Below are 26,160 nucleotides of genomic sequence, written 5' to 3' on the forward strand. Positions count from 1 at the left end.
CAACCATGATCCAAGAGGTCAATTGACCCAATCTCTCTACAGTACAACTCAACCAACCCTCTTCGTGTAATCGGTCGAAGAGAAACATTTTCAGGATTGGCAACAGTGGAGAAGTCAAAAACGGGTCAAGTAAGTTACTTTGACCATTACACGCTTCCTTGAATGGCTGCAAATTATCACTTGAAATCGTGCGTTTTGGACTTGGCCTTCGGTGGTCAAACCTTTTGTGCCATCAACATGCCGTCCTCTTGGGGATGACAACTCCATCTCTTCTATAAGGATGGCAACACTTGCTCATGGTGCGACAGGCAAAGTCTTAGCTTGAGCAAGCTATTCAGAGCTAGAGCAGCATCTGCCATGGCGTTTGCAGTGTCAGATGAACTACTGGGCACGTTCGTCCCCATCGCCGTGTACTGGATCTACTCTGGAATCTATGTCTTGCTGGGTGATCTAGAGAAGTATCGGCTGCACACCAAGGCCGAGGAGAACGTGAAGAACATCGTCTCCAAATCGACCGTCATCAAAGGCGTCCTGGTTCAGCAGGCTTTCCAGATCTCTGTTTCCCTTCTCCTCTTCGCTGTAATCACTCCTCCCTTCCTTTCCCTTTCGAGCACAAATGGAGTTATTGTGTATGAAGTGCATCGATCAATCCTTAGCTCCGTGCATGCAGGTCATAAGCGACGGCAGCGGGATCGCCAAGCCACAACCCTCCTTCCTCGCCATCATCGTCCAATTCCTGGTCGCCATGTTCGTGCTCGATACATGGCAGTACTTCATGCACAGGTACATGCACATCAACAAGTTCCTGTACAAGCACATCCACTCCAAGCACCACACTCTCGTCGTCCCCTACGCCTTCGGAGCGCTCTTCAACCATCCACTGGAAGGCCTTCTGCTGGACACCGTCGGCGGAGCTCTCGCCTTCCTCGTCTCAGGCATGACACCCCGAACAGGCATCTTCTTCTTCTCCTTCGCCACCATCAAGACCGTCGACGACCACTGCGGGCTGTGGCTGCCGGGGAACCCTCTCCATGCGCTCTTCAGCAACAACAGCGCTTACCATGACGTCCACCACCAACTCTATGGCAGCAAGTACAACTTCTCGCAGCCGTTCTTCGTTATGTGGGACAGGATTCTGGGCACCTACATGCCCTACTCGCTCGAGAAGAGGAAGGAGGGAGGGTTGGAAGCTCGACCAATCAAACACAAGAGCTGAGAAATTGTTTCTTGTTTTCTCACAACAGACGGCAAATAATCGATGTTTCTTATGATACTTTAGTTGAATTCCCAATCACATTGTAATACGCTTACAATTGCTCACAGAAATTTTCTCTCTTTTGGTCTTATATTGATCTCAATCAGCCGCCCATGCGAGACTAAGAACCGCAGCAGCGTTGTGGCTGCCATTGATTCAAGCTGAATCATCTGCCACATTGTCCCGTACGTGGCGTAATTCTACTGGTCAACCTCATTGTGGATACCACTAAAGAGTTGGTGCGCACCGCAGTATCAGTGTTATGATTGGTTGTTTCCGAAGAACCGTAACCTGAGTCGTTCGCGGAATCGACTCGTCGAAAGCAACGGCCGCGGGGACGAACGGATCGGGTCGCGTTTACCAACATCCGCACCCGCGACTATCTCCGATTACCTTCACCTTGCGTAGTCTAACCTCCGACCGTCTCCCGCTAAATCTTTTGTCCTGTTTCACCCTCTCGGATGTTTAAATCGAGGTAAATTTAGGGAGGGTGACGAGATCTTACAATTTAGACGGCCACACTGCCGATTTCTCTTTAGGTCTCGAGGCCCGCCGGTGACTCTCTCTCTCTCTCTCTCCTTCGACGCTTTCGGAATCGGGGTTAGGGTTTTAGTGGGGTGAGTCCATGGACTTGGGGAGCGGCAGAGGAGCATAAGTCGGAGGTGGAGGAGGAGGCCTCCGATCACATCGATGGCGAGCTCGTGCTCTCCATCGAGATGGTAACGAGCTTTCCATTCTCCTTTGCTTTCGGACATGATTTTGTTTTACTACTTGATCCAAAGATTCTATCGCATTTCGCTTAATCTAATGGTGTTAGCATAAGACTGCTGGAAACCTGAGCTGATTCTTCTTGATTGTGGATGGAAGTCGTCGGTTCGTTAATGGAAAGTGTTATTCTTTGTCGTCTCGTTTGTTCTATCGTCTTCTATCTTGACAGACATATTCCTTCTTTGACAATGGGACAACTACCATAATTGGTACAATAACAAAGTGGAAGGAGGGAGTGGTAAGGGCATTCTGGAGTTATCTTTCTGGATTACTTCTTCCCTTGTTGTGTCTTATAGTTCTGCCTGTTTTATTTTAAGAATATTGCAAGTGGTGTTGCTCACAAAAAAAGGAAGGGGGTAAGAGACCCTTAGCTGTAGAAAGGTTAGTTTTGTGCCTCAGTATCTTGTATGTTAGTCCATTGGAATATCATGCTACTTATATCAACTAATTTGTTATTGGTTTAGTTGCTAAGTTTCTTTCCCAGTAATTGGGCATGCAACCAATTTGCACATCTTGTAAGACACTTATACATTGCACATCTTGTTTGCCATCATTCCATGATGCAGATATGTTTTTGTTCGATAGTTAATTAACTTGAACAAAAAGGGTTGTGTACATAGTGTTGTTGCTTGAATACAAGCAGTATCTTATTTCGGGTAAGTAGCTTAACATGGAACAAAGCATAGTTCTTGATAAGCTACTGATGTACTTGGTGCTACCACAATCCATTAACATAGTGAGCATGTGCTCTGATAAATGATTTGGTTGGATTTATTTTGTTCTTATCATCTTCACACTTTCTAATTCAACATGTAAAGATAGTTAGTTATCCGCTCTGGTTTTTTTGATAATTGCTTATGATCTTGTCAGTTTTTTACTTTTGGGATTTACTTATCCACTCTCCCATTTTGTGAAGCAGTTTCTATGCCTGGTTCACTGAAACCCAACAGAAAAAACTTTCAGAGGGGTTCTTTGATGTGGTGAATTTTCAGCAATTGTCATAGACTCAATCATTTGCTTGTTTCATGAAATGAAATTTTTATTGAGGCATGGCTATATGAAATTATCACAACAATTTTTCTTCTTGTATACATGCAGGTGGCTGGGATTATAAAAGAAAATTTATGATCTGATCCCTTGAAATGCTTCAACGATGTTAGTCTTGTTTCTTAAATTCTCTTCTTTTCCATCATATTATTATCTCTTAACATTCTACAGCTACTGCTTTTACTTGGCATCATGAAAAACAGGGGAAAGAAAGACAAACCATGCAATGGCTAGCCACATTTGTTGGTGCAGGAAGCTGATGAGGAAGATTTTGATGTAGATGAAAATGATGAGGTAGTTCTCCCTCCTGTGAACCATGGTATGGCTAGCCACATTTGATGCTTCAAATTTCTCTATTTTGGAAAGCTTAATGGTTGCTGAACTATGGCTATCTACATTTAGATAAATGTTCTATACGAGGCATTTGACTACGAAGAAATTTTCTGATGGTAGGCTATAGTTGCTTGATCTTCACTAATTATCAGCCACGATGATGATGCCGGTGTATGGTTAATGCTTATTGTCATGCTCTAGATCTAGAGGTTGTGATAATTTCGTCCTGATTCTTGTCTCGAGTGGATTACACCATAAGCTGGCTGATGGCACAAAGGCCACGAGTTTTTTTGAAATGAAATGCTTTTAAGTATATTGTTTTTGTCTATTCAAGCAATCAAGAAAATTCCTTTTTTCCTGCTAAAATCCTGGACAGCTGAACACATAGATACTATGAGTGACTAACACCATATCATGTTTCTTTGCTTGTGTAGGCATTTAGTTAAATTTGATGCAGATGAAGGGTTATCACTCATTTGCTTATTATGTTTGTTTATGTTGTTCTTTTACCACCACTGGATCATAGATTCTTTGATGATCTATTTGCCATAGAGGAATGGAACTCGACAAGCCAAAAGGTGAAGGTGAACTTTGGCTGCTTAGATTTTATGAACGGCTGGAGAAGGGCCAGAACACATCTTTTGCATCGACCTTGTTCTTTTCCTTATCGAATCTAAATCTAAATTATTGCCTGGCCTAAACTAGTAAGTCTTTGGTCACCTCTCTATGCTAGCTTTTCTGTTTCTTCTCTTCTGTAGATCACTTTGGTGATACCAAGATATTCTTGATCTGTTACACTCTTCTTATTATGGTGATCAACTTCTTCGTGGCCGATTCCAATACATTCCTCTTCTTAACCTGTTTCGCACGTGCATAGATTATTACTACAGCCCTTTTCCATGTGAAGAACTACTACGCCAATGGGGTACGTTTCGGCTCCCTTTTCTATGTTCAACTAATGTAGGGGGCAAGGGGTATTGTCTGCTTCTTCATGCATAATTTCATCCTCATGATTCTGATCCAACCTGACTTCAATCTACGAAGCGTCCCCTTTGGATAAAAGAAGAATGTGGAGTCGTGTGGTCTTTGGAGGCTAACTTTTTCCTTTTCTTTCTCTGCAGAAGAAGAAGAGAACGTGAAGTCTCAGAACTCTCATCAGCTCATAAATCAGACCATTTGGTGCACATCCAGGTCATGTCTCTCCTCCATGCCCCAAACTCGTCCTCTTCACACCTCGTACATCGTGCGTACGGCCAACCGATCCATGAAGGGCGTCACCGATCGATTCATTGATGCAGAGACAAGCCGACCGTGACACAGAGAAAGCGCACCAGCATCGTCACCGTGACGACCCATGGCACAGCCTGCTGTACATTGTACTTCGTTCGAAGTATTCTGAGGTCTTGCTGTTCAAACGTACGGGGCTGCAAAGTCAGAGATGACACCATCCACCGTACCATGTGGATCTACCAGAAGACATTCCATGGAAAAAGATGTCTTTCTATGTACCATTAGAATGAACAGAATCATGGAAGCTACTTTGTGCTCTCTTTTTCTTGGCTTACTTAGGATGGTCAAATGGCCTACTCAAGACTGCTTTGTGCTCTCGTTGGGGGCAAAAGATAGCATTTAGAGTTCCCGATTAGAAGGGGTTTCTGATGCTAGACATCAAATGCGAGCTGATGAAGGTATTTGTGTGTCTTCCAGGAACATGGTTTGTGCATTTTTGCTAGTTATTAGCCAGATGTAAACTAAATCAAGTGGATCTTCTAATCCTTCTTTACCATGTATTTCTATTTCCACCAATAATCTTAAAGATTTGATTCCTAATTGCATATCCGATTTGCTAATTGCTCTGCTATCATTTCGAGTCTGCAGATGGCTCATCAGGCAGAAAAATAAAGTTGATCCAGGAAAGTCCAACAAGAGCAGGATGAGGCAAGAAGAATTGCTTCTCACCTCTGTGGAACCATGTGAAATGAAGCACAAATTATGGATGAAAAATAAGATACATATGCACAGGACAAAAAATAAAGCTTAAGATCACAAGATCACAGCATGTTGTTCATCATTTAAGGATATAGAAAGGAATACCAGCAACAACCCATTACTTCATCTTTTCGATCGATCTCTAAGAATAATTAGCACCAATTTTCCAGTCATAAAAAGCCTAGATCCCGAGACCACATATCGATCGGCAAAAACAAGACAGGTAAAAGGGTCCTGAATGCAACCATCTCAATCTAAGATAAAATGCACTTACTACCAGATGAGATTCTGGCCAAAGGACAAACTCAGTTGCTTAAGTATATCATATTAGGCAAGTATGATCGCTGATTCTTCGTGATAAAGCAGAGCAATAAACTAACAGAAAATAAATTGACAAAGATCAGCAGCTCATTAACATACTTTTGATCAGATACCTACAACAGATGTAACTTACTAGCATTCGATTAAAGGATAAATGTTGACAGATCAAATTAATCACAGAGTTCAAAATGAAGATCAATTATGCTGAAAGGTTAGCAGTTTAAAATTCAATAAAAACAGTACCAGAAATCACAATAATTAAATCCCATAAGAACTCTGTTACTTCCGTCAACGCAAAATCAATCAGTTTGAACCATTAAAGGATGCTACGTGAAATATAAAAATGAAATCGGCCTAGGATCACAAGTAATCAATAGACATAACTGCATTGAATTATTGACTAACAGTGTCCTGCAAGCTCCTATCTCTCAGAGTTGCATAAATAGCTTCGGATCAAAATAAATGAAAGGGGTGAAAAAGAATGACAAAGACCAAGGATTACAGAGATAATAGAGCTATGTTGTGCCATCAATTCGGTTGAATGTTCAGAGAAGGCAGAATTAGTATTTTTCGTGCATCCTTCCTGCAAGAAAGTAAATACACCTTGCTATAGATTACAGGATTCAGCAACTCATCACGGCACAGTTGAAAACAAAGCTCCCTGAATGCTTGCTAGCAATAATGTTCCACTCTGGTGGCCCTCCATTTGGAACCCAAGAATTTAGCTCAATCATTCCTCCATGAGTTCCTCGCTGCCCACCAATTACGATAAGCCGCTCACCACAGGCTCGGAATGCAAGGCCCCAACCATTCATCGAGACAAACCTCTCGGGCAACTTTCCCAATGTTGCCCATGTATTATTCTCCTTATTGTACTTCATCACCTCCTTATCAGCATAATGAGCTGCGTAAAGCTCGTTATTCACCACAGCCACAAGCGGGGGTGCACCATTCGCACCATTGAGACCAGAAGACATGTTTGGAATTAACCTCCATGAGCGTCGAGCCAAGTCATACTCTTCCCCACATGTCAACACCTCATTATCACTTGTCATTCCACCAATGACATAAAACTTTCCATCCATGAAAGCCCCCGAACACATCTTCCGTGCTCTATTCATAGGAGGCAGGGTCTCCCACATCTGAGTCTCAGAATTGTACAGCTCTGCAGAGCTCAGAATATTGCGACCATGGGTACCTCCGGCTATGATAGCTTTCCCTCCGAGACTAGCAGATCCAAACAGACATCGAGGTGAATTCATTACCACTCCAGGGGACCAAGAGTTTGTCAAAATGCTGTATCTCAGCACAACGTAGGAATTAAACTCCTGGCCAAAAACAAGTAGTTCAGTGCCGACTGCGAGTGACTCCTTATCTGAGAAAGTAAAGCTTTCGGTAGGACTGGGGGGCATCCTAGGGACCATAATCCAGTGTCTTTGGTAGGGATCATATGCCTCCCATTGAGGGGCATTGCATGAGAAATAGACCCAGTGTTCGGCGATCCCCAGGTGCCGTCGAAGCCGATAGACCTCCCCGCTTCGAATCATCGTGCGGAAGTCACGGTCGACGGATGCAGCCACACCATAATATGACCGTGAGAGTCGCACAAGACAGCTAATTTTTGCATCCCTGTGGAGCCGGTTGAAGTTGTTTGACTCCTCATCACTTCTATGACCATCAGAATTATCACCAAGAGGCCAATTCATCTCTTTGAGATCAAGGATGTCAGGTTGCTGCAGTGACTTCTTCCTCTTGCCTCGACCCTCTCGCTCTTCTTCTTCTTCTTCTTCTTCTCCCAAACCCTCGTCCACTACACGTTTCTTGCTGTTCGACAACTCGTGGAAATGGTGAGGCAAGTGATGCCAATTCGATTCCCGGTCAGAGGTGCTTTCAAACGTCCCGGAGATCAAATGAGGTCGGTCTTCCCACATATGTCCAAATGCCAAACCAAACAAGAAACCCTAATTTCCAACAAGGAACAACGTCGGACCCCTATTTACCCTTACAAGGTATAATCCCAAACCTCAAACCGGAAAATAGATGAAAACCAAACCCCCCTCACGATGGAAAAAAAGAAGAAGAAGCAATCTTTCTGTATTTCTCTACCAAGATTTAGAATCCATGCCGAAACATGAACACACGGATCCTTATACAAGACAAAGCCAATAAAAATCAAATCTTTCGGTCGATTTCGAGATGCGACACGGGCAGAAATCGAAGAAAAGCGCAACCTTCCAAGCTTGCTTATCAGGCAAATTTCACGAACGCTCCCTCGGAAGAGGAGAAACACAGAGAGAAGCAAAGGTCCCCAAGGATCAAAGCATCAGAACCAAGAACCCTCGCCAAAATTTAACCACTAGAACAAAGAAAGATCCAACTAAAAAGATGCAAACTTTACTCACTAATCTAATCCCCTGACATCAGACCCAGCAGAAAAATCCCATCTTTGACATCCCAGGACGGAGATCAAGCTCGGTTTCCGTTAAATGAAGGTAAAATTCACAGCAAGGAGGAAGGGAAGAGACGGCGATCTCGTAGAAGACAAGCAAAGACTGAAACTTACGATCAGATTTGGGGAGACGAAGCGGCTGAGGGATAGATAAAGAGGGGAAAGGAGGCCCCTATTGGGAACTGATCTACTCTGTCAACTCTTCCCAGAATGACCACTCCAACCTTCTTCCCTTCTTTCCCTTGTTTATTCACACTCTCCCTTCTTCCCTTCCCCCACACCCCATCTGCCCTTTTTATTTCCCCCATCCTTTTTTTCTTTGATTAAATTGTTGGATTTATTGTCCCCAAAAAGACATTTTGATTTATTCCAAATGGACCCATTCGAGCTAATATATTTGTTCTCTTTTATGATTGGAAAAAAATGATGAGAAACCATGCTACATCATATTTGAGAAACTGAATCTTTTTAGTAGCATATCAATACTTTTTTGTGTCAGACATGATTAATCCTTCAGCTATGCAGGAACACAGCTCGGTAGGTCCTCCTCTCCCCCTATCGCTGCTCCAGTTTGCCTTGTTCGAGATGAAACCAAGCAAAATTTACAGTTGGGAAGGATCCGTCTCTCTCCAAAAATGATATCAAAATCACGGCTTTCCTTTTCACTTAAGCAAAGCTCGTCTCTGCTTTTCCATCTCTCTCCGAACGCATGATGTTACATCTCTAATGCAAGATGAGGCTGTTCCACTGAATCCTGTGGCTGGATGCAGATTAAAAGTGAGCTAAAGCGAGGAAAGATGACCCTTATCTCCTGTAACTGAATCAACTTCCTGTCATGTCTCCATCGCCAACTCCACTTGCTCCACTGGAAACAGAGAGTAGTGGAACAGTGTTGAAGCATCGCATGCCATTGTTGTTGCCCAGCTAAAAAGCTTAGTTTATCACCATTCATGGCTTTTATATACATACATGTATGCATGAATCTGAATTCGGTGACGGCTTTTGTGCAGCTAAGAGTGGTACGAAATCCAGCCGTCCACGGTGGGCCTAATCCGACGGAGACAGCCCACCTGGGCCCAGCGCTGCTGGACTTTATGGTGGCGGGGCCCACGTTTGGGTGAGTGGGGCGTGTCCCAATCCCTCGAGAAGGGTAATTTGGACGGCGTACGACGGCGTTGTCCCCGAATCGAAACGGGGGATCGTGTCCAAGCGTGACAGTTGGACGGCGGACGTCGCTCCAAATGAGTCGCAACGGGAAGCACTGTAATCTTCGTGCGGATGCATTATCATAATAGACAAAAAGGATTCCCGTATCGTTTAAGCACGTCATTTGGGATGAGAGATGGTTTGATTCAACTTAAATTTACGGCGATGAGTAGATTTAGTTGGTCGACTATCCGAAGAATTAAGATAATATATTTCTTTTCACGTTTTGATAGGTTCGATTTGTTTAAGTTCAAGTGGGAACGAAAAGAAAGTCGATTGATAAGACATCACTTGTGTCGATCAAAGTAATTTTGATTAGGGGGTAAAAGTAATTTTGATTCTTATAATGCTGCATTGCATTGATTCCTCTAAGATATTGATAAAAATTAAGACTTTATAAATGGATTCAAGACAAATGATGTTGATGGTCACTTGACTTTCTTTTTCTTTTCTTTCTTTTTGTTTCGTGCTATAAATAATTTGTAGTTGACATGTAAAATAACATAGAATTTTCTCTTGAATTCTATGTTAGGAAAGTAATTTAAATTTAATTTATATTTGAAGTTAAACTCATGTGGAAATACGAAAAGTTTGAATTTCTTTATTATATTTAATTTGAGCATTCGTCTCCTAAATCATAAAGAAATAATCTCACTGTTGTACTAAGAATCATCCTCATAATGCATAGTAAAATGATTAGAATAACTTTATTTTCACGTGTCATTGGCTAATTTTGATCGATAATTTTTTCAAGCATATTCGAACTTGTGGGCAGCATGACTAACGATGGTTCATCGTATTACTTAGTGGTTGCGATGTAATCTTTTTTTCGAGCTTGTAAAATATATTTTTATATTTTATATTATACATAAATTGTTTATATAATTTTAAATTTATATTTTTGACAAAGTGACACCAACAAGTATTTGCTTTCACTAATCTATTTTTTTTTCCTTATAAGTTCTTAAGAGAGGGTATAAAGTTATAGGAAAATTGAGTAGATGAATATTATAAAGGAGCCGTATGAGTTAGAAAAAATCAATCAAGTCTCTAATAACTTGAGTGATAGATGATGTGAATCGACTTGTGGAATATTGATCATGGATATATGTTTTTTCTTATAGTCATGACTTAAGAAAGATACAAGAGGTTAGGACTCTAATTTTTTTTATTAATATTATTATTGAGGTTAGCAGCTTGCTCTCTAATATAAATGAGATATATTTAATAATGCTAGTCTTAGATCATCAAAGATGCATCAGCACCTAAATCACACCATGAAAGAATAATTCCAAAAGCCAAAGCTTTTTTTTTTTTTTTGTCACTGAAAAAGTTAGCCTAGCAGAATAAAGAATAATAAAAAAAAGTGACATATATCTACAAGTTTAAATAAATCTGAGTGAGTTTGATTGAAGTCCTTGCTGTTTGTCTTGTTCAGACAGCCAGAGAACTCAGATCAAAGCAAGTCAAGGTGGAGACAAAATAAAACTACAAGTGGAAGTTACATAAGAAATGCACCTAAAGATGCATCAGCATCTACAATTATATGTATGGCCTAAAGAAACACAGTTCACATCTGAGTGAGTTTGACTGCAGTCCTCCTTGCTCTTTCTCTTGTTCAGACAACCATGTAACTCAGAACAAAGCAAGCCATGGTGGAGACAGAGTAGAGCTGCAAGTGGAAGGTAGAGAAGAATATGATCCTACTTGAATGCATCAACAGCTGTAATAAGTTTAGGTTCTCTTTCACCTGCAAGTGGAAGGTAGTGAATGTGATGAAAGATCACTTGCATGGAATAAGATTCTCTGCTCCCACACTAGTTTGGAAACTCTTAATCTGGCTGTCTTCATGGTAAAGCTATGGAGCATAATAAGATGTGGTTGGTGCACTGTCTTGAGGATTGTTATCCAGGGATCCTGTCAAGCATCTGAGGATCTAATTCTGAGAAATACATCACTGTTTGTGTTTCTTTTTTTCAAAGGAAAGTATATCCATATCATTTCATAAGGTTGGAAATGTAAGAAAACAAAGAGGGAACTTTTATGTTAGGAGAGCCAATCTGATAGAATAGTATACTATCAGAAGAAGAAAATTCTATATTTTCAGTGTGGAAGTCACCCTTTATTTTTATAAGTTGAAGATGATCTGTGATATTTGCACAGGAGATGGGAGAAGAAGAAGAACCTTGAGTGAGTGAGAGGAGCAGCTCAAGACATGAAGAAGAGGATGGCTTGTGACAAGGCTGAGAGAAGACAGAAATTACTGGCTGAAAAGCCAATAAATTGTGAAATTGTATCATTTTCCTCTTTGAATTGGATTGAGAATACTCCTTAGCATGATTGGATAATATCTTGTTATTCTTAGGACAGCCTTATACTTAATTTCCAGCTGCAAGAATTTCCAATGAGGTAAGAGAAATGCAATGCCATGTTGCATGATGATAGAAAACATTTTAGAAAAATGACAAAAACAAGCCAGTAAGGCTTGCCATATCATTATAAAACATAAAAAAAAAAAAATATTTTATGAATAAGAAATGATTGGGAGAGTATTTTCCAAACTCTCAGGTGTGATGGGATTCAAAAAGTGCATCAAAGCCAAATTGACTTGTACATGAGGAGTCTTGTCTTAATAATTTAAGCCTTTACAACTACTAATCGCTCAGACAAAATTCTATCAACAACAATCTTTTAAGCTATACAACATGATGCAATTTCATCAAGCAAATAAAAGGCAACATAGTGCATTAAGATGTGTGAATATAGTTTTATCCCCACCAAAGAAAGATTAATTTCAAATGTTGAAATGCAACCAACATGGGTTGTACATGAGCTGAATGTTGGATCATAGTAAAATCCCACTTGATCTATAAACAACACATGATTCTGAAATAAACCCAACATTTCCAATTATGATCTGGCTTCATCTGATTCCTCACAACCACTAAAATATTCAAGCAAGGAGGGAGAGAGTGCTCACAGCATCCTTCTTAGGCTACACAACAAGGTGTTTGTTTAATTATTGCCTTGAGATGTGCCCACAGCATCCATCTGCCAAAGTAGTGATGATTCCACATGACTTCTCTATGGATTTAGCTGTCCATTGGCTCGAGGTCATGTGCCAAGTTAAGGCTTGATGTGTTGTCCTTCAGCTTACCACTAAATGACTCGGATCACTACACATTCTTGTAGACTTAGGAGCAGTGCAAGTTCCATCTCCAGTTTCCATGGCTATGCTATCATTAATCTTCAGGTTCCATCAAGCTAAAAAGAGGGGAACATGTGGACCATCAAAGAGAGGGTGAGTGGACTTAGTGTTTGTACCACTAAACCTTTTAGCATACTGCTTTTTGCTGTGATTCGCTGGCTAAGCAAATGATTCCACTCTTATATGATACTGTGAGATGTCATTTACCATCTGAATGATCTGTGGGATGACTATAAAGGTTGAAGATGTTGTTGGCATCTTCACTCATATACTGATTTAGATATTTATACATAATAACGATGATTAACAATTTAATATGGTATTGGAATGAGAGATTTTGTGTTAAAATATCATTCAAGCTATGGAAAGAAAAAAAAATTCATAATATCAAAAGAATAATTAAGAGACTTGATAGAAATGTAAATGTAAAATAATGAAGTCATTCGATACTATTATATATATCTATAGAACAATATCTGAATTTAATCGTAAGAAATAATAATCTCCTGATTTAGTTTAGACCGAAGTCGAAAATTCTATGTACACACTCTCATATAAATACAATAAAAAAAAAACCCTACTAATATCTTAGGGTATTTTTCTTCCTTATTCCCCTTACTAAATTTTTAAGATAAATAAAATATTTAAGACAATCAAATCATTAAATTCCAAGGATTTCATTTATTGATGTAGAAGTTTTTTGTACTTGAATTTCTAAATTTTACCTCCAAACTATCCTTATATATAATTATATAATTATAATATCATCCTTTAGCTTAATCTGGTCAATTAGGCAGCACTTGGGGGTCGTCGTTTGACTGGTCAACACTTGATGCCACACCTCTTCAATGTGCCCAAAGGAGTCTCTCTCTCTCTCTAATGATCAAGCTGGGAATTGTCTCACTAGCTTGTGATCGAAATATTTTACACAAATCCCACGATGAGAATATTCACATAAGATTTAAAAATTGATCTGTGTATTTGTTTTAATATTATAAATATACAACATAAGAAAAAAAAAAAGAAAGGGTTGGAAACAGTGTGGTTTTCAATGAAAGACAACCTGTTTGATGGAGAAGCTCCCATTGCAGGTGACCATCTCCATCCTCTGCCTACTGCTTCAAAGGCGAACCCATACACTATTCCAAGTCCGTGCAAGAAAGTCGTTCTTCCCCTTCCTTTGATGTAAACCCAAACATGCAACTCCTCCATGGATCCACTGCATGAGGATCCATTCCTTCAGGTCACAGCATAACATGCACCGCGTGGCTTCCCCTGACACAAGGGCTGCCTCGTTGTCTCCCAACCTGGCCAAGCCTTTCCTCTTCACAATACCCACTTGCAGATACACCAAGTATGGGACAGCATGGCGTATCCCCTGATGCGATTCTCTTTCTCTCTCTCTCTCTCTCTCTCTCTAGATCTCCTTCTTCTTCTTCTTCTTCTTCTTCTTCTTCTTCGTCTTCTTCTTCTTCTTTCTTGCATCAGTACTTAAGTAGAGCACTGGCCCATTTCGTCCTTCCATGCACTCGTCTTCCTCCTCAACAACACCTTCTGTGTTCCTCCTCAACTCGACGGCTACTCGAGCAACACCGCAGACAAGATGTCCGGTCGAAGGTCTCGATCGAGACAGTCCATGTCGCCGAGCATCACCGACGAACAGATCAACGACCTCATGGCGAAGCTGCAAGCTGTTCTTCCTGAGGCACGCCTGGGGATCAATCATAGGGTAGGCACGCATGCAACATCTTACAGCTGCCTCATTCCATTAAGATCCGCGTGCAACATCTTACTGCGTGCAGGTGTCGGCAGCCAGGGTGTTGCAGGAGACATGCAGCTACCTCAGAAGCTTGCACCGAGAGGTGGATGACCTGAGCGAGAGGCTCTCGGAGTTGCTTGCCATGGCGGACATCAGCGGTGCTGAAGCCGCGATCATTAGGAGCTTGCTGATGTGATACGATCCACGTTAGGTTGTTCATCGCTTCCTCGTTAGATGAGACGAGAATGCTGTGGATCTTCCTTGCGCAGTACTGTTTTATGTACTGATCCTATTAATGCTCGATCTTTCTTGCACGTATGATCGAAGTTCTCATTTGGGTGCCGACGACTTTTCTGCTCGTCCACTGAAATTATCAGATTTCACGTGTTTGTTGACGCAATTCTCATGTTGCCTGTGGGTGTCTTTATAGCTATGCTGCCCAATTGATGGGCTCCACAACCCAAAAGGGGCCCAGTTGAACATGTGGACCGGGGAAGCCCACGAGCTGCAACGACCGCACGTGTGGCTAGCGATCGGCACGCGACTATTAAAGCACTCGCGAGGCCACACGCTCGCTATCCGTACTAAACGACCATATATATTCTTCCATCAATGACCTCGACTCTCGGAAGAAACAACCAATATGCCATCTTGCCCATCTCCACCGTCGAGATCTGCATTCTTTCGCCACAGGAGTCCATCTCATCCACTCGATCATCCGCTCAATCAAGGAAGTCTTTTCGTAATTAGATAAAATGGCAGGGGTACGAACTTGATCAATCTAATAATCGAGAAAAGCCGAGGAATTTTTTATTCGTTTCTAATAAATATCTGCAGCGCGCTTAAAAATATCGCGGTGGGCGGAGAGTTTCGTGCGTGGAGCTCTTGCCGCCGAGAGATCGCCGTGGATATCTTGGTACAGAATCTTATCGATAGCCCTAATCTACGGCGATTCGCTCGAAGAATCCTCGCCTTTTCTCTAAATTTCGTCCTGATTCGACTGTTCTTGCTGCGGGCAATGGATCTTTCGACCAAGCTCCAAAACATTGATCTCCGATCGAGGTTCCTCTTAGGTTCGCCCCTCTTGGACTCGGATAGGGCGAGAATACGGCCGCGGCTTCATCTCGCCTCGCTTTCTCCCTCGCAAAGCAGGGGGCTTGGTGTGTCTTTGGTGAACAAGACCGGCTTTCCCAGCCCCACGGTGGGCAAGCTCGGTGTTACGGCCAGGGCCGCCGTTGAGACGGCCATCACGGATGCGGACGCCACCACTGCTGATCTCGAATCCCTCTTCTCGGATAGTGCCGTGGAGGATGGGTCCAGGAGGCCGGCGAAGAAGAAGTAGAGCACTGGGGTGTCGAGCGTCTCGTCGGGCGTGTCTGGAAGGCTATCTTAATAAGCAAGATGTACCAATGGTTATCATATCCCATGACAGAGCTTTCCTTGATCAGTTGTGCACCGAAATTGTGGAAACGGATATGGGAGTGTCACGGACATTCATGGGCAACTATTCTGATTATGTTCTAGCAAAAGCAGCATGGGTGGAAGCTTAATATGGAGATTTAGCATACAAAAGAGTTAATAAACAGATTAGGAGGTGGAGTTAATGCTCGACGCGCATCTAGTGAAGAGAAGGTAACTGCCAATCTTGTCTCCTTGAACATTTTACACAAATTATGTAATTGACCATGTTGTTCTTTTTACCTCCCAAGAACTCCTACATTTTGAAGCCACCGCATCACATTTTTATAGAGGTGATGCATTTTTAGTGACTTTGACTACTAGCTGTTTATTATATCATTCTGAAAACAAGAATATTTTATTTTCAGTAGTCAAATTGGGGGGGTTTTTTTAATTACATGAAGAACTTGACTATCAATAATACAGTAATATATATCATTCTGAAAATAAGAATATTTTATTTTCAGAAGTCAATTTGAGGGTTTTTTTAATTAAAAATACATGAAGAACCTGATTACTAATAATAGAGTAGAAATATGTTACTGATACCATAGGTTAAACATGAAACTTACAAGGCCTTTGAGTATATTGGGAAACCTTTCTAGAATCAGTGATTGTGGTGGTATTTTGCTATATTTGGTACATATTATGCCATGTATTATATAGTTTCTTGAGGCTTGGATGATGCCTCCCTGACCTAAATCTGATCAGTTATTATGTATGTTATTGTTATTACCTCATTGTGATGTCTTGCCAGAAACTGGAGAAACTTCAAGAAGGACAAGTTGAGAAGCCCTTTGAACGAAAGCAATTAAAGATTAGATTCCCTGAGCGAGGAAGAAGTGGGAGAACTGTCTTAATGGTTAAGAATCTAAATTTTGGATATGGTGATAATGTAAGTAATTTTTGTTTGTTAAATGTAAATCTTAGTGATTATTCATAAAAGGTTTCTTTCTATTAGAAGGAAAGAGAAGTTATACATATGTATATTGGCTGTCTGAGGTTAGTAATTTCATGTTTGTGTAGCAAATAAGTATCTTTGGTTTTTATATGCAGCTGTTGTTTGAAAAGGCAAATCTTTTAGTTGAGAGAGGCGAGAAAATAGCCATTATTGGGCCAAATGGATGTGGAAAGAGTACTTTACTGAAACTAATTATGGGCTTCAAGAAGCCTCAGGGGGGTGATGTCTTGCTCGGGGAGCATAATGTGTTGCCAAATTATTTCAAACAAAACCAGGTAAGTGTACTGCACCTGACTTCCATATCTTCAGTTGGTTACCATAATTCTAGCAAGGTGATGATGGTTTTTGGAAATAGAGAAATAAATATTCATAGCTTTGCCATACTTGTCAACCATGTTTTGTTCCATGCTATTGTTAAGATGCATGTTAGTTTGAAAATTAAAGAATGCAACTCAATTTTGAAGAATCTTTTGTTTCTAGAATAATTCCAGAGTTGTTTAATTCGGTATTTCTTAACAGGCAGAAGCTCTTGATCTGGAGAAAACTGTCCTTGAGACTGTTGAAGAAGCCACAGTGGACTGGAGAATTGATGATATAAAAGATCTCCTTGGTCGTTGTAACTTCAAAGCAGACATGCTTGATAGAAAAGGTACAGAACAGAGTCCAGGAAGTTCTATTTTTTTTTTTTTTAAATTCATATTCCATTTAAGGCTGTCACATAGTGTTACTCTTTTTTAATTGTACAAAAGAGGAACTTTAATCATAAGCAGATCAAATCAATGTTTTCTATGTTCAAATTATTAGACTGAAGTCTATGGACCTCTATATTGTCATTCTCTACAAATTGCATTTCCATGATGATGCCTACTAAAATAATATCTGAAGCATAAATGGCAACCCTAATTTTTCTTCCACCAGCAAAAGTAAAGTCTTCAAGGATGTCCTGGTAGTGCATTTTCATATGGATATACCAAAACCAAATAAAAGAAAGAAAAAGGAATACACATGTGACAGCTGAAAATACTTTGAAGAATAAGATGCCTCATCTCTTCATTCACAGACTTTTTAGTTTGCTACAAACCTAATATATTAGTGACAATGTAGCACAGCATGTTGATGTGCAGGGATACGTCACATAAATTATAACAAGTGAAACAACTTCAGTTTAATTGTTGTATTTATTGGCAGTAGTTTTGTATGATTCCCAAATTTGTAACAATTGTAAGACAAAACTTCACCTACAAAGTAATAAATGAAAGTCATGGAGTGCTGCTTGTGTAATCATTTAGCTGGTATACTTGGCGTTTTCATAGTGGCATTGAAACCATGAAAACCGGCCAGTGTATGGCAATTTGTACTCACTTGTTCATGCTACTCTATTCTTCATTTCTAGTTAATTATTCAGCTTCTGTTTGCCGCATTAGCTGTACAAAAGAATTATTTGTATGTTAATCATGTCCTATGTTCATATTTATTTTGTATATGTCATAATTGTAATTTGGCTTACTTTTTGGTTGCAGGCGCGACTTGCTTTTTGCAAATTTATGGTGAAGCCATCTACTTTATTAGTTCTGGATGAACCTACCAACCATCTAGATATACAGTCAAAAGAGGTGCTAGAGGTAAACTTTTTTACGGTGCATGTAACTGTCTTCACAACATCAATTGTTTGCAGTAACTGACTTGTTATTGTTCTAAAACTTTTGTCGTGCTGGATCAGGAGGCTATATCTGAATACCAAGGCACTGTTATCACCATTTCTCATGATTGTTACTTCATAAGACAGATAGTTAATAGGGTGGTGGAGGTGAAAGATGAAACTCTGCAAGATTATGCAGGCGACTACAATGTAATTTTTTGTACTCAATCCGACTAGAAGTGGTGTCCTCATTCTGTTATCTATATGCTATACCTTGATCCTCGAACTCTTTCAGATATTTCTATATGTTCTGTAACTTCTGTTTATGTAAATAGGTCATGAACAGGCTTGATAACTTGCTTTAAAATATAAGATATTTGGTGTGGTCCTATTATCGGTTATTATGATTAAAATTTCTTCACTTCCATGTTTTTTATTTTATATGGGGATTTCAGAATTGAAAAAAATTGTAAAGTAAATATGTCCTACAACATGATGTGACCCTCATTTTCAAAGTGCTTGGTCACATGGGTAGTGTTCCTCTCTCTTGTTATTTCTTACCTTGCTAGAGTGGTAAGGGTGTTTCTGATGGAATAGTACATGAATTAATGTGTATCCCCATGTTAGGTCTGCAGTCCCATCTCCACCTTCCTGATCATGTGAAATCTTACTCCAGTTTGATAAACATGATCCACTTTGAGCTTCCTTATGCAAATTAACTGATTTGTGTTTCCTTTATTTATTACAAAATAAAACCATTGACGTCTCCTTTATATTTTTTAACAGTATTATCTGGAGAAGAACCTCGAGGCTAGGGAAAAAGAACTGGAGCGTGAGGCTGAGCTTGAAGAAAAGGCTCCAAAACCAAAAGCCAAGTCTAAGATGTCAAAGGTGAAATTTTATTGACTGTCCAAAATAGGTGGAAAAGAAGTTTGCTTTAGACAGTAGTATGTTACACTGACGTAATTGTGGCTATCTTCTGTTTATCCAGGAAGAGAGAGAAGTCATGAAGGATTAAAAAATGCTGGCTTTTCAGCAAGCAAAAGCCAAGTCCAAGAGGCTGAAGAATGCAAAGCGCTGGAAGTGATGACACCTGAAGATTTGAAGAGGGTGACAATTAAAGGAGTAGATAATGCTTGATTCTTGAATGATAATAGCATACAATGTTCAAAGCAAAACAAAGTACCAACACTGTAAGTAAAAATTTTACATGTTGTACATAATACTGACACTTTTAAACATAAAACTTTTAAATACTGGCAGCTCTTCATAGAAACTCTAACTTGCCTGTTTGAGTTTAGCATTTGTTATCACCTTGTGAAATGGAAAAAAGAAAAGAGTCAAAGTTATGTCTAGCCTTTAAAAAGGTTTATCACTCATAAGAAAAGTTACCATGATGTATGTAAGTTGAAGGTTTAGTTATTCTAGTTAATTTACCCAGCCCATTCCTACTAATAACTGTAACTGAACTATCAATAATATTTTTATTATTAAGCTTGGAGTCCATGTATTTTTCAGAAATCTGTGACATTCGTAAGTGAAAAAAGCAACTAGAAGCAGGTCTCACTGCATCTACTTAGTCTCATCTTTGTTCATGACATTCATTGTGAGAGAATAAACCAATGGGGTTGACCACATTTGTTCTCTTGCTATATAGATTCTAGCCTTAAAAGGCTTTTTCAAATAGGTTTTCTTAAATGTAAACTGTGAAAACCTCATTGGTATGAATGATTATCTGTGGACTCCAAAAGAAATTCTTGATTTACACAACTATAATGATTGATAAAGAATAATGAGTTTGTACACATTTTGTTTTCTATATATTTCAAGTGCACATTTACTAAATCTTTCTTATATATGTCTCTACTTATGCAATTTTTCTGCTTTCTGAAATATATAATAGAGTTTTCTTAAATAAGCATTCTATAATTTAAAATATCAACCTTTTTATCTAGTTGACTGCTTTGTGTATTTTTTTTTCTGTAAAAATGTTATTTGTATGATTTGATTCATGAGAAATAATGAACTCGGAAGCTCCTTTTATCTGCAAAATATAAATCTGACTGACTGTCTTTTTTCTGATATGCCAATAGCACGTTCATCATACTAGGCACAATAGGAACAAGCAAAAAAGAGAGATGTAGGTTATTATATTATTACATGTCCTAAAGTCACAAACAGCATAGAAAAGAGGTCCCATTAGAATGGCAAGCACATGGTTGTCTGCCAAATGGTGTGCAAGCACCAGGTGTCAAGTTGATCTTTTAGGAAAGGGAAATGGTATGATGTCCAAATCACAGGTTCAAAAGGGCTGCTTTCGTTTCATTTCTTTCATGTATAAACTCAGTTGCTCAATCACAAGTAGTTAACCCCTCCAAAGTGAGCAAAATGCACACAGTTGAAGCTTTCAAGGAAATAGTGATACTTATGAAACTGGCAGATGAGACTTGGTTATTCAACCTTAATTTCCTACTTCAAAGCTGTTACATAGCAAACAACAAGCTATATCTCCAGCTTAAATGGCAACCTAGAAATCCAGTATAGGGTTAGAAGACAATAATATTTATTCAAATGGTTGTGAATTGTTAATGTTTCTTAATGAATATTGCCTTGAATATTCTTTCAAAGTAGACAATTGCACGTGAAACACTGGAAAGTTTGAGATTTCTATCTTGCTTTCACAAGAAGTTTAGAAACTCAGCAATTATGCCTTCTCAGGATTTCCCTTCTTTCAAAACCAAAGTTTTCGTTTGTTTAGTTCTCTGAAGTATGAAGAAGTAATTATGAAGTGATTCTCAGGTTTGCATGTAATTTTTTGTACCTCCAGACCGCTTAATGTAATTTTTTATTTTATCGGAGAAAAGAGGAATTGCCTCATTTATTAATGAGATATTGAAGGGATTCTGTACATGGCCATGAGTTGTTGAGATACACGAGACAGCTTACTGACACAGAATTATACTCATTGTTGTCATGAATGAAGTCTCCTAGTGATTGTCTACTTGGATAATGTCACTCTGTAGGAAGCTGCCTGCAGAACTAGGATGTTTGAATCCCATCTTCAAAAAGTTATTTCTGCTTGTCTGATTCTGTATTCCAAAATCCCATTGAACAGGGTCCTTGAATTAAGGGTAAATACTCCAAAAAAATAAATATAAAGGAAAGGAAGGGTCAGACAATTTGACTGCTCCACTTCAACTAACATCTAAAGCTGGTTTGACCAATAAGAGCAAGCATTCAACAATGGAAGAGTCCAACCGGTGGCCATTTCCAGTAATGCTTTTTCCTGTTTAACTAAGTATCGCAACTGATGGTGGGGGGAGATCATAACAGAATAGCCTATAATATAGAATTATGCTATTATTTTTTGTGGCAGAGGATTAGGACATAAATTCTAATATATAATTATGCATCAAGGCATCCACATTTGGTATGTTATTGTGCCCAGCATTTTGTAAACTGAAGGTGCAGCTGACACTAAATTGGCAACTTAATTTTTCTTCTTAGTCCTACCAAGCATTATTCTCGTGATTTCACAAACTTGAACATGTACTAAGTCTTGGAATCAGGATATGGACAGAAAATTTTACTAGCAGTTGATGTAAGTAAATTGAAGAATATTGATTGAAGCTTACTGGCTTTCTCTGATTTTGAGATGTCACAGGTGAGACAATGATCTGTCAAGAAGACGTTCTAATGGAGTCCAAGAAGTGCCAACAAGCAATCATTGGTTATTCCATCTGCTTCTGCTTGTGAAATACATATCTACAGCAAAAAAATTTCTTTCTTAGCAAATTTTCATCAGAACATAAAGTTTCCTTAGTGAAGATTGGAGTGCTCTTGAATATGTCAGAAAAATTCCTGATAAGCTTGACTTGCTTTTTCTGTTGACTGAAAAAAGTTTGGCTTGTCTCTGTTGCTGATCAACAGGTTGTTCTCCAACTAAGTTGTGATTTGCATGGGGTCCTGACAAGCAAAGTCTTCAGATTTCAAACCTCCCAATTTGTCCATCACATATGCAATGCTGTTTCTGAGGAAAGAGGGATCCCTGAACATGTCTTCTCCCAATCCAGTAAGTCCACACTCCATAAGATGAAAATTCTTTCACACTATTTAGAATCCACAGATGTAGTCAAAAATAAGTTTTTGACTACACTAAGTCTGAGAAGAGATAAGAATATGTTATGTATTATTCATTTTTCTCCCCATTGTAGTCTCATAATCCTGATGAGGTGTCTACTCCATAATCTTGCATAATTTTTCTGAAGGATGATATGACATGGAAAGATTGCACCAGCACTTGAATTATGTCACGACAGCAGGACTGGCTTCCTTTATAGTATGAAGGTTCTTTCAGCATTTCACTTTCACCTTTTCTTTCCCCTTTCAAATCCTCTCTCTCTCTCTCTCATATTGAATCCACTTCAACTTGTCTGTGTTACTGGGTCATCTTCTAAATTGTCAGACCCAGTTCTTCCTCTGTTCTTATCAGAAAGCTCTTTGTTTCAGTCATATCACATTCTTCTGCTGTCCTCAAATTCCAATATAATCCACATAATCCTCAGGGTTTGTTCCTTATGTTGATCCACCTACTCTGATCCCAAAGAGCTCACTTCCTCCAAAGCTCAAGCTTCGTTCAGTTCCTATCACAAAACAACTCCTTTTTCTGCACCTCTCCATGGGCTGCACCACCTCAAAGCAGGCCCGCCGCGACCGCCGGAGGTCGCCCTCCCCGCTCGCCCGCAGCCGCTCGTTGCCCCGCGACCACAAGGCCGGTGTCGGCAGCAATGACCATGTCGTCGCTCTCACCTCCGCCACTCTCGGCTCCTTCAAGCTCGACAAGGAAGCGAAGCAGAGTGTCGGCGACGATCATGGAGATCTCAAGAGCAAGCTCGCCGAGGCCAAGGCCTGGACAGAGAAGATGAGCAAGCGAATCCCGACAACGCCCACTGAGACGCCACCCAATGAGCCCGAGGCCGTGGACGCCTTGGAGCTCATGGCAGGATTGGAGGAGGCTGCCGCTCCTCGATTCTCCTCCGCCACCGTCGTCGACCGCCATTCCTTCTCGTTCTACCCCATCCATGAATCCAACAGGGTGCTCGGATCGACGCAAGGCACCGTGTGGAGCAACGCCTTGGCGTTCCCTTCTCCTATCTGGAAGCCGGCAAAGATCGAGGAGCACGCGGTCGGCATCGGTGAGTTCGATCCGGAGGTTCTATCCGCCTTTCGCAAGGCCATGGAGGAGCTCTCCCCTCAGCACCCCTGCCTCCTCCGGTCCCCCGAGTCGAGAACTCCATCAGCCAACGTCATCCACGCAAGGATCAGTGGCTTCCAAGAAAGACTCGATTCCAAGAAGGCCAATGCCAAGGCCGGGCAGGATTCAGAACTCAAGAGATGGCCGCCCGGCGGCGAGGGGAAGGTGGTGCTCTACTTCACAAGCCTTCGAGGGGTGCGGAAGACCTACGAGGACTGCTTCCTGGTAAGGATGATTCTGAAGGGCTACGGACTTCGGGTCGACGAGAGGGACGTCTCGATGGACAGAGGGTTCAGGAACGAGCTCAATGAGATGCTCGGAGCCGATCGCGTCGCTGTGCTGCTCCCGTCGGTCTTCGCGAATGGCAGGTACGCGGGAGGGGTGGAGGAGGTGAGGCGGATCCACGAGGACGGCGAGCTGCCGAAGGCCTTCAGTGACTGTGAAGCGGCGAGCGAAGGAGGAAGAGGAGGGCCGTGCGAGGACTGCGGAGACATCAGGTTTGTGATCTGTGGCAAGTGCTCAGGGAGCTGCAAGGTGTACGTAGAAGAAGAAGAAGAAGAAGAAGAGGAAGAGATGGAGGAATGGGAGGACGTCGGAGGTGGATTCCGGCGATGCATGGAGTGCAATGAGAATGGAATAGTGAGGTGTCCTGCTTGCTGTTGAGCTTGGGAGCTCAGTGACAGTAGAGTGTGTGTGGAGCTTGGTGTGTGCGCAGCAGAGTCCATTGGTGGTGAGGAGTGAGGTAGAGAGGTGAGTGAAGCAAGCTCTGTGAAGGAGTTGCAGTTCGAGTTGTGGAGGATTCCATCTTCGTGGTTCTTTTACTTCGTTTTTTTTCATATATCGATCTTGACTGAGAGTTCTGTCAAGACATTACATTGTCTGCCATGGTGAGGCAGATAAACTTTGCTTTTATCAGGTGGTTTTCTTTGATGTTTTCATGCCTAATATGTAATAGATATGTAGTGAATTATGTTGAATCATTGGCGAATGTTTCAGGAAGATAGTACTCTTTTGACATTTCGTTATGGAGTAGCTGTGGAATGATGCAGCGAGATAAAATTCTACTAAAAAGTTGGAAACACAGAGCAGTAATTTCATAGGATTACTCTGATTTCTCCTTGTTCGATGCAATCTTTTTGGTGATTGAATGATCATGGAATGAGAAGGAAAGAAGATTCAACTACTGCTGTCTTCTTGCAAGTGAATTATAATACTGCTCAGTGCTCCCATGATCCATCCACATAAAGGAACTGCAAAAGGAAAGGAGAAAGCCACTTCTGCAATGGTCCAGAGATGAGAGAACAAATTGCTTTCGGCCATTGCGCCTGTGGTGCCAAGTTTATGTATATATATATATATATATATATATATATATATATATATATATATACATGTTTGCTTGTTCGAGACGTAAGGGGTTTGGAATCAATTTGGTGTCTAAAGATCGGATGATTCGGTAGGAGATCTTAAAGAAACGAAGTCGGAGTGTATCCGATAAAGACATAAAATTAAATGAGATAATATCATAAGATCCTCGATCGTAATTTAGATATAGAGACGTTCAACGATTTGTTGAATGCTACAATCACTATATGAAAGCTCACAAATGTGGATAAGCAATTTAAACCATGCGTTGAACTGATGAGATGTATTGACCCTCTTTTTCTTGGTTGGAATTTTGAAATTCTATTTTAACAAATGTGATATCTTTTTATCACTTGTAAAGTTTAAAAATAAGAAATATATCCTTAAAATCAAGACATGATTAGTTCATTTATGAGTGTAACATGATAAAATTTACCAAACTCATTTTTCAGCCTTAACCATCAAAAGGAAATATAGTTAATTTATTATTTTCTTTTTAAATAATTTTTAGAGTCCAATTTAACATATTTACATATTGATTTTGTAATGGAGTGCAACATAATTTATTTATACATATAACACTGTAAAATTTATCCAAATCATAGCAAGTTTTCATAATATAATAAAATATATGATATTGATAGTTACTTTATTTTTATTTTTTGGTTATTTAAAAAAATTAGCAAAAAATGAATCAATTCATGAGCTTTTTGGGTAAAAAGAAAAGGGGAACACTTCCAAATAAAAATAATAATTATGTCTAGCTTTTGAAGATAAATTATTCTATAAATATGGATGTATGTATATATATAAAATCAAAAGTGATTTTCCTTTTATCATATGATGAATTCATTTACAATTGCTTAAAAAACATTTATTGCTAAAAATAAATCAAGACATAAATGAGATTAACTGTACAATGTTAAATATAAAGTTTTAAGGCTTTCTACGGATGTATCTGATAAAGAAAAATTTAGAGGGGTAAATATGAAAACTCTCTATTGATCTTTTTATGCCATCAGAGGGAGCGAAGTGTAAATACCAATAGTATTTGGATTCATATATAATAAGCTTATACCGGAGTTGGTAGAATGCAAAATAGCAACGGTCTACACCAGATTGAACCAAACCGGTTCAACCGGTGCGAA

At 40.0% G+C, this 26,160-nt stretch overlaps 5 protein-coding genes across 12 annotated transcripts; 4 read left to right on the plus strand and 1 right to left on the minus strand.

Moving 5' to 3' along the window:
• The first annotated feature begins 271 nt into the window (after positions 1-271).
• LOC135606752 (sphinganine C4-monooxygenase 1-like) lies at positions 272-5,233 on the plus strand. 6 transcript variants are annotated; one of them, XM_065097927.1, is made up of 7 exons: positions 272-579; positions 671-1,974; positions 2,073-2,261; positions 2,341-2,404; positions 3,122-3,178; positions 3,274-3,364; positions 4,525-5,233. In XM_065097927.1, exons 1-2 carry the CDS (start codon positions 358-360, stop codon positions 1,214-1,216), a joined length of 768 nt encoding a protein of 255 aa, XP_064953999.1. In that variant the 5' UTR covers positions 272-357; the 3' UTR covers positions 1,217-1,974; positions 2,073-2,261; positions 2,341-2,404; positions 3,122-3,178; positions 3,274-3,364; positions 4,525-5,233. The 6 variants fall into 6 exon arrangements, with proteins under 6 accessions (XP_064953999.1, XP_064954000.1, XP_064954001.1 ...); XM_065097928.1 differs by having other exon boundaries at positions 2,193-2,261; XM_065097929.1 differs by having other exon boundaries at positions 671-2,261; positions 3,274-3,389.
• An 847-nt stretch (positions 5,234-6,080) lies between these two features.
• On the minus strand, positions 6,081-8,446 carry LOC135606753 (F-box/kelch-repeat protein SKIP11-like). The gene has a single exon (XM_065097931.1). The coding sequence runs from the start codon at positions 7,642-7,644 to the stop codon at positions 6,337-6,339; it is 1,308 nt and encodes a 435-aa protein (XP_064954003.1). The 5' UTR covers positions 7,645-8,446; the 3' UTR covers positions 6,081-6,336.
• A 5,578-nt stretch (positions 8,447-14,024) lies between these two features.
• Positions 14,025-14,725, plus strand: LOC103977194 (transcription factor ILI6-like). The gene is made up of 2 exons (XM_009392643.3): positions 14,025-14,305; positions 14,379-14,725. Exons 1-2 carry the CDS (start codon positions 14,180-14,182, stop codon positions 14,529-14,531), a joined length of 279 nt encoding a protein of 92 aa, XP_009390918.1. The 5' UTR covers positions 14,025-14,179; the 3' UTR covers positions 14,532-14,725.
• A 471-nt stretch (positions 14,726-15,196) lies between these two features.
• LOC103977193 (uncharacterized protein At3g28850-like) lies at positions 15,197-24,646 on the plus strand. Of its 3 annotated transcripts, XM_065097933.1 has the most exons (11): positions 15,197-15,967; positions 16,551-16,688; positions 16,850-17,029; positions 17,274-17,403; positions 18,275-18,376; positions 18,475-18,603; positions 19,180-19,284; positions 19,385-19,586; positions 22,058-22,123; positions 22,324-22,465; positions 22,662-24,646. In XM_065097933.1, the coding sequence occupies exon 11, from the start codon at positions 23,072-23,074 to the stop codon at positions 24,308-24,310; it is 1,239 nt and encodes a 412-aa protein (XP_064954005.1). In that variant the 5' UTR covers positions 15,197-15,967; positions 16,551-16,688; positions 16,850-17,029; positions 17,274-17,403; positions 18,275-18,376; positions 18,475-18,603; positions 19,180-19,284; positions 19,385-19,586; positions 22,058-22,123; positions 22,324-22,465; positions 22,662-23,071; the 3' UTR covers positions 24,311-24,646. The 3 variants fall into 3 exon arrangements, with proteins under 3 accessions (XP_064954005.1, XP_064954004.1, XP_064954006.1); XM_065097932.1 differs by having other exon boundaries at positions 22,324-24,646; XM_065097934.1 differs by having other exon boundaries at positions 22,058-24,646.
• On the plus strand, positions 16,355-19,411 carry LOC135606521 (ABC transporter F family member 2-like). The gene is made up of 9 exons (XM_065097552.1): positions 16,355-16,432; positions 16,551-16,688; positions 16,850-17,029; positions 17,274-17,403; positions 18,148-18,164; positions 18,275-18,376; positions 18,475-18,603; positions 19,180-19,284; positions 19,385-19,411. The coding sequence occupies exons 1-9, from the start codon at positions 16,355-16,357 to the stop codon at positions 19,409-19,411; spliced, it is 906 nt and encodes a 301-aa protein (XP_064953624.1).
• Positions 24,647-26,160: the final 1,514 nt, after the last annotated feature.

This window comes from Musa acuminata, chromosome BXJ2-3, assembly GCF_036884655.1.
Source record: "Musa acuminata AAA Group cultivar baxijiao chromosome BXJ2-3, Cavendish_Baxijiao_AAA, whole genome shotgun sequence".
NCBI classification, from domain to species: Eukaryota; Viridiplantae; Streptophyta; class Magnoliopsida; order Zingiberales; family Musaceae; genus Musa; species Musa acuminata.